We start from the raw sequence: 9,731 nt of genomic DNA, 5'->3' as shown, positions 1-9,731 counted from the left end.
TTTTTTTTTTTTTTTTTTTTTTTAGATTAAACTACAAATACTAGTGTTAGATGCCAAGCTCTTGTCCACGAGAAGGTTGGAGAAGAGAAGTTTGAAGATAGTCTTGTTTTAGGTTATAGAACTAACCGCGAAGTTTTGGCAAGTTTTCTACTTAAGCTTAAAGATGTTAGACGAACACGGCTCTCCACAATAGTATGATATTGTCCACTTTGAGCATAAGCTCTCATGGCTTTGCTTTGGGCTTCCCCAAAAGGCCTCGTACCAATGGAGTTAGTATTCCTCACTTATAAACCCTTGATCACACCCTAAATTAGTCGATGTGGGACTTCCATCATCCAACACCTCCCCTTGAACAAAGTGCACCTCCCCTTAATCGAGGCTCGACTCCTTTGGAGTCTTAGTCATTTTTGACTGCCTTCGAGGAGGGGCTTAGCTCCTTTTCTTTAAGAGTTCTTTGTTCGATATTTGAGGATTTGAGGATTTACCAATCTATTGACACGACTAAGTTTAGGGCATGACTCTGATACCATGTTAGACGAACACGACTCTCCACAATAGTATGATATTGTCCACTTTGAGCATAAGCTCTCATGGCTTTGCTTTGGGCTTCCCCAAAAGGCCTCATACCAATGGAGTTAGTATTCCTCACTTATAAACCCATGATCACACCCTAAATTAGTCGATGTGGGACTTCCATCATCCAACAAAAGATAGCGTCTGTGTTTTTTTATACTGCATTTTGAAACAAGCTAGCTGGTTTACTGATGTGGAATGGAGTTTACAGCATTTAAGTTATTCAAATAACGTAGATAGCATTGGAACATGCAAGTGAAGCTCCAATTAAAAAGTATGATATTCATTTGATGGGTCTGTTGCAATATGAATGTAAGAATGTATTTTGTGTTGATGTTCTCGGCTAGATCGAACGATCATGCCAATTTTGGTTACCTTTTCAGTTGCCGAGAAGAGGGAGTTAGATTTATTAGCCTCGAGCAGGAACTAAGTTGTTCTTATTTTGTGTACGAGGAACAAAGTGATTGTTATTGGGAGAACAAGAGCGAACTGGATAGGACCTAACCAGGCCGATATTCTTAACTAGATTGTTAGCAGTCTCTCTCTTTCTCCCGTGACTGTTGTCAAAGTCAACAATCTTGAAACTTCTAGGATCTCTTTTCCATTCAATTGGATATCTAATTTTTCTTTTCCCTTTTGGTAACTGTGAACTGCTATTTTAATGTTGTATCTCCTCAGGCAAAAATGTATCTAAAGAGCATCGCAAAAGACCGGGAAGATTGGAAGGTGCTAAAAGAAGCATGGAAGACTCTGTTCAACGCAAGATGGAACAGTTTTACGAAGGTTCAGATGGTCCACCTCTCCGGGTTCTTCCAATTGGTGGTCTTGGTGAAATTGGCATGAATTGTATGCTTGTTGGGAACTATGACCGCTACATTCTGATTGATGCTGGCGTTATGTTTCCTGAGTAAGTTTATGTTCAAGGCTTTTCCATCTGTATGAAGTTCTAACAACCATAAGTTGTGCTATTCAAGCATTGGATTAAATTTTCCAGTAGATATAATTTTACATCTTAATCCAGATTTTCTTATTTGAGTCCACTAGCCATGGTTTCTTTCACTGTGGCGTAGTGTCTGAATTTGTGTCATCTATTTACAGCCACGACGAGCTTGGTGTCCAGAAAATTATACCTGATACCACATTTATTAGAAGATGGAGTCACAAAATTGAAGCTGTTGTTATTACACATGGCCACGAAGATCACATTGGTGCGTTGCCTTGGGTAAAGTTTCTTTCTAATTCCTTAGAGATACTATGTTTCCCCCTAAATATCAGATACTTCTAATTTCTTCGGTTTTTCTTATGTTTGGCATCTGTATAGCACATTATTATGGAAGTAGATGACTAAAATGAAATAAATGGAAGCATAGGGACCAATACGCTAAAAATTGTACAATTTGAACTTTTAAATCTCTCTTTGCTATTATTTCTTTGTTTTTTCACATGCTTAAGTTCTTCTAAACAGGTAATTCCAGCTTTGGATTCCCATACACCAATATTCGCTTCATCCTTTACAGTGGAGGTATATCACTACTTCACCAGATTGCAAATTTTTATCATTCTAAGAATTTACGTTTTTAACATCACAATGTAACTCTTGTTATATTCCTTTGCCAGTCAATCAGCCTGTAGAGATTTGCTATTACTTGTTAATAGAAATTATTGATCTCACGCTGCTATTTGTTTTCTAAATTATTACATTCCCACAAGGAAATGGGAAATTGTGCAATAGTAATGATCTTAAACTGAAATTTAAAGATCAAGGGTCAAGTCCTGCTTCATCTTTAGTTTATCATCAATGTGGTGCTTGCTTGTCATTTGTGGACTTAATAGGCAACACTCTTCTTCCTTGACAGCTTATAAAAAAGCGTCTGAAGGAAAATGGGATTTTTATTCCTTCTCGACTTAAGGTGTTTAAGATGAAAAGGAGATTCACAGCTGGGCCATTTGAAATAGAGCCAATTAGGGTTACCCATTCCATTCCCGATTGTTGTGGCTTAGTTCTTCGATGTGCAGATGGTACAATTTTTCATACTGGAGACTGGAAGGTAATATTGTTTGACGCACTATCTTGTTATTGTTTGTTTTTCTTACGACTACTGGAGGGGTCGTCGTCTTGCAGATTGATGAATCACCATTGGATGGTAAAGTCTTCGATCGAGAAACTTTGGAACAACTATCAAAAGAAGGAGTGACTCTTGTAAGCCAATCCTCGTTCCCATCTAGTATATCAATTGTGATGAAATCTAAATTTCTGATGTTTGCTAAAACTTTTGATTTAGGCATCTTTTTATGACTTCAGCTAATTTCAAAGCCAACTACCATGTTATTTATGGCTAGGAGAAATGGGCCTTATCTTTCTTGAAACTAGTTGTAGTTGGCAGGAATTAACTTGTTACATAGCATGCAATGAACATGGACAAAATGTGAAATGTTGTAAATTTATGTGAATTACTCTTCTTCTTCTACTTCTTCTTTTTTGTGCATGATAATAAACAATTTTGTTGATGTATGAATTGCATTAATGTGTGAGATATTTTTCAGATGATGAGTGACTCAACAAATGTACTATCTCCTGGAAGGACTATTAGTGAGTCTGTGGTGGCAGATGCACTTTTAAGACGTATCTCTGCAGCTAAAGGAAGGGTCATTACAACTCAGTTTGCTTCAAATATACACCGCCTTGGAAGTGTGAAAGCAGCCGCTGATTTAACGGGTCGAAAGTTGGTGAGATCTTCATAGTTAGATTCCTTCATTCTCTTATACTTTTCAATACTTAACCAAATTACTACTCATGGTAGCATTTACGTTTTCTTTTGCAAATTTTAATTCATGATTATTAGGTATTTGTTGGCATGTCTTTAAGGACATATCTGGATGCAGCCTGGAAAGATGGAAAGGCACCGATTGATCCATCGACCTTGGTAATCTTTCTAAAATTTTATTTTTCCCCTAATATATTTTCTGTTTTCAAGTTGAATTCGACACTTAATTTTTCCCTGGAAAGCTATAGTTTCTTATTGATGTTTGACAATGGACAGAATGTGAAGATGTTCTTGCCATTATATGGGAAATCTGGTTAAAAAGAAATAAGCAATAGATAGGATATGACTTGTTTTCTTTATCGTTCTATTGTTATGGATTCAGACATTGGAGCATCTTTCTGTAACTCATGTTTTTGTTTTGGTATGCTCAATTGCCTTGCTCTTGATTATCTTAATTAATGCTACTTATTTAAATGAGGGGTTTCAAGCATAATACTCATTGTTATAAGATGTTTTTTTAAAAAAAAAAAAAAAAAATTCAGCTGTAATGCTTCAAGTTTCGAAGTTTAATGAATATGTGATTAAAGAGTTACTCCTGAGTCTAAGCTAATAGCTAATGTTCATAATGGCTATGCTTCATCTTAATGTTCAGAAGTGTTGCAATACATTACTATGGTTGTCTTGCTAATGCTTACTGTATGGAATACTTTTCATGAATTTTACTCTGACTTGGAATTTCAGTGCTGATTTAGTTACCCGAGGACAAAAAATAAAAGAACATGAAATTATGTATGGGCATGCATGGACATCATGCTTTCGGCTGTTATTCTTAACTCTTCCACATATTTTATTGATTTTGAAGTGTATTTATTGATCTAACAATTTTCATCCTACACCTGATAAGGTAAAAGTGGAGGACATTGATGCCTATGCTCCAAAGGATTTATTGATTGTCACAACTGGCTCACAAGTAAGTTTGCCTACATGCCAATAGGAATTGCATGGTTTAGTGGATCTAATAGTTTATTCACATCAATTTAGCAGTATAATTGTACATGCTGCTGTTTCAGGCAGAACCTCGTGCCGCCCTAAATCTTGCATCTTATGGAAGTAGTCACTCTCTCAAACTGAGCAAGGAAGACATGATTTTGTATTCGGCCAAGGTAATAAAACAAGTTTTTCTTTGCTTAATACCGATTATTGAATAAGCTTTGTGTTTCAAGCTTATATTTGGATTTTGTGTCATAAACTAATATATTCAACCCATCACGTGCAAATTATCTCATCAGTTCTGCATTGACAAAGATTTTTGGAACTGCTGCTTCTCTCTAGCCTATTGATGTAGCCTTTGCTTATTTTCTGATGACGTTTATTTAATACAGAAGTACAAGTAATCTTGATTTACATGTCTTATAATGCACTATTGTACTTTATTGTTTGAAAATTTGAAATATCACACCCTGATTTGAGAAGGGAGGAACTAAAGCACATGAGTGACGTTCTTTTGTTCCCTTTGATTTTGTGCTCTTAATCTTTCCGTCCGCATTATTAGCTAATTGAAATAGCTAGTTTGTTTACTATTGGAAGAAGGTGATTAGGGGATTAGGCGAGTCTTGGGAATAATTGTGGGTAGACAGCTCTCTTAAGAAGCGATCAATCCTTCTCCATGTAGATTTCTTCAACTTCAATCAATGTTTTTGGTTCTTATCATTATTTCACCAATGATTTATTGTGGTGTCATTTGTTTATCATATAAAAAATTGCTACCAACGTTTTCTTTTGAGTAATACACTGCCATGACGGGCTGTTTGAGCATCATTTGAACTGCTGAATTCGCATATGGCTTTGACATTAGATGCCATTTGATGTTTTCTGGCAATGTGATCTAATAGTTCTTTTCCCTCTTCTCATGCCACAGGTTATTCCCGGTAATGAATCTAGAGTGATGAAAATGTTAAACCGTATATCAGAGATTGGATCTAATATAATCATGGGTAAGAATGAGTTGCTGCACACATCTGGTCATGGATATCGTGGGGAATTAGTAAGTTTCAGTTTCCATTATAATTGCATCGAATATGTTAGTTTTAAATCTCTCGAGACTATGGACTTTTGATCATCTCAGCCTTTCTTGCTTTGAACTATAGATCACCCTGCCTCCTAGCCCTACAGATGTTAACCTAGACTTGTAGGATTCTTTGGTCCAGAAGATTTTTTTTTTACCTGATATGTTTGGAACCTCATTACTAATGAAGTATTGCTTTGAGCTGTTAACCGATTAGCCTTCATGAAATGCCTATATCATGATCATCTATCCCATGCTTCCACTATTTTTGCCTTGAAGTAATTTTCTTCTTAGCACCCGTTTAACTTCATTCCTGTTGCTTCCTTCGTATCTTCTTTGTGTTTGAAGGAGGAAGTACTTCAAATTGTTAAGCCCCAGCATTTTTTACCCATTCATGGAGAGCTTTTATTCCTCAAGGAGCATGAACTTCTGGGCCGGTCGACAGGAATTCGTCACACAACTGTGAGTAACTTCTTGGTGACTGTGGCCGGAGAGAACTTCTGGGCATATCTAATCTCTTTTTCTGTGCGTGAAATATTTATTTGTAAAAATTTTAAACTTGGCACATCCTGATATGAAGGTTATAAAAAATGGAGAAATGCTTGGAGTATCTCATCTAAGAAACAGGAGAGTTTTATCTAATGGTTTCACCTCTCTTGGGATGGAAAATTTACAGGTACGATAACCTTAATAATTTTCCTGACTATAAGGACACCATTGACTTTTGTTCATGTCTTTATTATGCGGCAGTTGAAGTATAGTGATGGTGACAAAGCATTTGGATCCTCATCTGAGCTTTTCGTTGATGAGAGATTAAAGATTGCAACAGATGGCATTATAGTGGTCAGGTAGATCATGCAAATTTCACCTTTAGTGAAGGGGGTACAACCTTCTATGTATTTAGTAATGTTCTGGTTTCCTCTGTTTGCAGTATGGAAATCTTGCGACCCCTAAGTGTCGATGGTTTAAATGAGACTGGCATTAGAGGAAAACTAAGGATCACTACTCGATGTTTATGGCTCGACAAGGGGAAGCTTTTAGATGCTCTTCATAAAGCCGCTCATGCAGCACTTTCAAGCTGCCCCGTAAATTGTCCTCTAGCCCACATGGAAAGAACTGTGTCTGAGCTTCTGAGGAAGATGGTTAGAAAATACAGTGGTAAGAGGCCTGAAGTCATAGTCATGGCTGTGGAGAACCCTGGAGGAGTTCTAACTGAAGAGCTTGGTACAAGGCTTTCAGGCAAGTCCAACACTGGAATTGGGATACCAGCATTGAGAAAAGCTGTTGATGGACAACCAACTAAGAGCCACTTAAACAGCATAAAACCAAATGGAAATGACGATTTGCATTCTGAAGATAACTCAAGTCAGGAGTCTCAAGGTTTTTCCCCCCATGTATTTCCACATCTTTCCTTGCATGTTTGTGCATATCTGGAACACTCTGCATTTAGAAACCTGTAATCCTCGTTTTCAGGCATAGTCCAGATACCAGGTCAAGGGTGATGTAGGGATATCTTCTGTAGGTTAGCTAATAAAATTCAAGAAGTTTTGGATCAAATTTAATGGCATGACTGTACATTTTTATGCATTAATAATAGGAGTATTAGGGCTTACTTGAGTTGAAATGCTTCGTCAGAGTTCTAGTCTTCGGGTAAATTTTACTTTCCCCCCAATTCTCTCATTGGAGAGCTCTATTTGTAAACATAGTACCAATAAGTAATCTGAAGTAACAGTTTGATGTCAGCATGGAAGAAATTCTGAGATGTTCTTTGTTTGTTGATCAACTTGATTCAGAAAAAAATCAAGTTGCATGGAAAGGTTTAAGCTGTTTGTCATTAGCCAATGGATTGTATAGGACTGGTCACTGACTTGTATGGAATGTATTATACTAAAAAGATATAATTCTATTGACATGTGACATTAATGATTAAAATAGTCCAGATTCCAGATTTATTGCAACAGTTGAGCATTTTACTTTTGAATTTAATGTTTTGATTAGCAGTTTACAGGTCTCTGTTGTCGAGCCTTCTCATGCAATGCATGGGGATATGGTCGTATATCCAGTTGTGGTTTTAAATGAGCGTTTCCTTTTTTCTTTTCCTAATCTTTTTGTTTGTACAGGTTATATTGAACCTGGAAGACTACTTCCTGAAGAGGACTACGTCCCCTCGAACTCGACAGAGATGAATTCCTTTGATAACGAGGGTTTGGAGGATTTCTGGAGACCATTTATCACGCCAACCTCTCCTGCTACTGAATTGGCAAAGGATAACGAAGGTTCTGTTCAACAATCAAAAAATACGTTGGAGATTACAAACGAAGGTGAAGAAGTTGGTGATGACAAGTCAGTGAAAACATCAAATTCTGACGTGAAGCCTGTGAAACGCAATAAATGGAAACCTGAGGAGATCAAGAAACTTATACAATTGCGTGGGAAATTGCATGACAGGTTTCAAGTGGCCAAGGGACGAATGGCATTATGGGAAGAGATATCCACGAGTATGTTGGCTGATGGCATAAATCGGAGTCCAGGACAGTGCAAATCTCTGTGGGCATCTCTGGTTGTGAAATTTGAGGTTTGTTTTTCTGTTTCTACCTTAGATTTTAAGCTTTGCTCTGTCATACGTGTAGCTGTTTAATTCCCTGCAATTCTCAATCCTGTTAGAAAAAGTTGATTTATAAATCCATTCTTTGTACAGCAGGAAAGCAAAAGTGAAAAGAAAAGCAAGAGTTGGCCATACTGGGATGAAATGAGTGGCATATTGTCTGATTCAGAGGATGTAGCAACAGAATGACGGTATGCTGTGAACAGCTACTGAAAGTTTTGAAGAAACCTAGTAATATTTATTGTAGCATGGAGAACCATTCTTGGTATCTTCATGAACATTGGTCCCAGCAATTCGAAAGCATATATGATTCCCGAGAGAGATGCTTGGTTTGTTCCATACTGAAATTCATAGGGAATCTATTTTTCTTTTAAGTTGACGAGTTGATCCATGAAGCCAATTTTAACACGATCTTGAGAGTTAGTTCGATGTCAACGGTTCGGGAAAATAATGTTGCAATTTATGAAATTATGTGGTAGGTGCCTGGCTTATTGGATGTGTTCAAATGTTCAAGTTATATCACATCTACTATTTCAGTATTCCATGTTTAAGTTGACAAGTTCCCTTTTATTTCTTTTTGAAGATAAATCAACTTTGAAGACCATTTAGAAGCTTCCTAAATTTTATTTTATATATAGGTTAATTAGAGGCTTCTTTTGTTATATTTTAAGATGTTAAATTGTTATGTTTTGAAATTTGAAAACAACAGTAATTCCTCAATTGTCAAAGTCAATAAACTTGAATGAATGAGTTGATCTTGGCAGGAGAATGAGATTTTCTTTCAAATGTAAAAAATAATGAAAATTCCTTGAGAATAATAGCCTACGCTCATTTATTTCTCTTGCACCCCCTCGAACTCCGAAAGAAAAATGAAGAAATTTTTAACCATATAATTATTTTTAGTTCAATAATTATTGGAGGATTTAAACTATAATCTGTGCTATGTTCAATATCCAATCATATCAACGTCTTATAAATTTCGAAAGATCCGATGTATATAATAATTGTTCGTCTTACCAATTTTGAAAGATCCAATATATATATATATATATATAATTGTTCACTTTGAGCATAGTTTCGAAGAGGGCACGTACAAATAGAGATGGGGCTCTCCACGAACAAAGCACCATTTTGTATCTCAATTGGAAAATGTAGTTGGACTATTTTCAACAAACTAAGCCCAATACTTTACCTCGCCTTAACTGGGCCGTTGTTGGGCCTGGCCCTTCCCACAAACGTTATCTATGACGTCGGACAAGGCGACACGTGGTTTGCGTGTATTCAGATTCCAATCGAATTTGACTGAAAGGAACAAGGGTGTGATGCATGGCATGACCTTCAAATATTTTTATCTATCCAAAGCTGCCTAAACTATTAAAACCATTTTTGGGAGCGGTTAAAGTTACAGATTTAATGGAATTGATTTAACACTTGAAAAATCTTAAACACTGTATTCAAATTAATCGAAATTAAAGTAACCAAATTGGTTGTTTGACAAATTAATTTTTTTAAAAACATTGTATCAACCAAGAAATTGCGTTACATTATATTTATTTATTTATTTAGGATGTTTAGAAAACCCCAAAATTTTGACCAGATTGGAAATATTATACAAACACTTTTTTTCAACAAGAAGTTGACCGAATAAAAAATTCCAATTCTTATTTCCCACTAAATGGTTCAAAATCAGTCTAGAAATTTAATGTTCTTTCCTTTAAAAAGC

At 36.2% G+C, this 9,731-nt stretch overlaps 1 protein-coding gene across 5 annotated transcripts in view; it reads left to right on the top strand.

Annotated features, from left to right (window-relative positions):
* The window catches only part of LOC111430022 (ribonuclease J-like), an 8,940-nt gene extending 441 nt beyond the window's left edge, over positions 1 to 8,499 (top strand). The window contains exons 2-17 of one of the 5 annotated variants that reach the window (XM_023066124.1): positions 1,252 to 1,480; positions 1,672 to 1,795; positions 2,039 to 2,095; positions 2,430 to 2,621; positions 2,696 to 2,773; positions 3,118 to 3,300; positions 3,417 to 3,497; positions 4,243 to 4,308; positions 4,409 to 4,501; positions 5,257 to 5,382; positions 5,752 to 5,865; positions 5,984 to 6,079; positions 6,154 to 6,251; positions 6,335 to 6,783; positions 7,524 to 7,978; positions 8,102 to 8,499. In XM_023066124.1, the coding sequence (XP_022921892.1) occupies positions 1,252 to 1,480; positions 1,672 to 1,795; positions 2,039 to 2,095; positions 2,430 to 2,621; positions 2,696 to 2,773; positions 3,118 to 3,300; positions 3,417 to 3,497; positions 4,243 to 4,308; positions 4,409 to 4,501; positions 5,257 to 5,382; positions 5,752 to 5,865; positions 5,984 to 6,079; positions 6,154 to 6,251; positions 6,335 to 6,783; positions 7,524 to 7,978; positions 8,102 to 8,197 (2,537 nt within the window). In that variant the 3' untranslated portion in view covers positions 8,198 to 8,499. Of the gene's footprint in view, positions 1 to 1,251; positions 1,481 to 1,671; positions 1,796 to 2,038; positions 2,096 to 2,429; positions 2,622 to 2,695; positions 2,774 to 3,117; positions 3,301 to 3,416; positions 3,498 to 4,242; positions 4,309 to 4,408; positions 4,502 to 5,256; positions 5,383 to 5,751; positions 5,866 to 5,983; positions 6,080 to 6,153; positions 6,252 to 6,334; positions 6,798 to 7,523; positions 7,979 to 8,101 lie in introns of those variants that run through there. The other 4 variants (XM_023066125.1, XM_023066123.1, XM_023066126.1 and 1 more) reach the window with 4 other exon arrangements.
* Positions 8,500 to 9,731: the final 1,232 nt, after the last annotated feature.

This window comes from Cucurbita moschata, unplaced genomic scaffold (assembly GCF_002738365.1).
Source record: "Cucurbita moschata cultivar Rifu unplaced genomic scaffold, Cmos_1.0 Cmo_Scf00032, whole genome shotgun sequence".
Lineage (NCBI taxonomy): Eukaryota > Viridiplantae > Streptophyta > Magnoliopsida > Cucurbitales > Cucurbitaceae > Cucurbita > Cucurbita moschata.
Note: the sequence above shows the minus strand (reverse complement) of the source record. Positions and strands in the feature narration are given on the sequence as shown.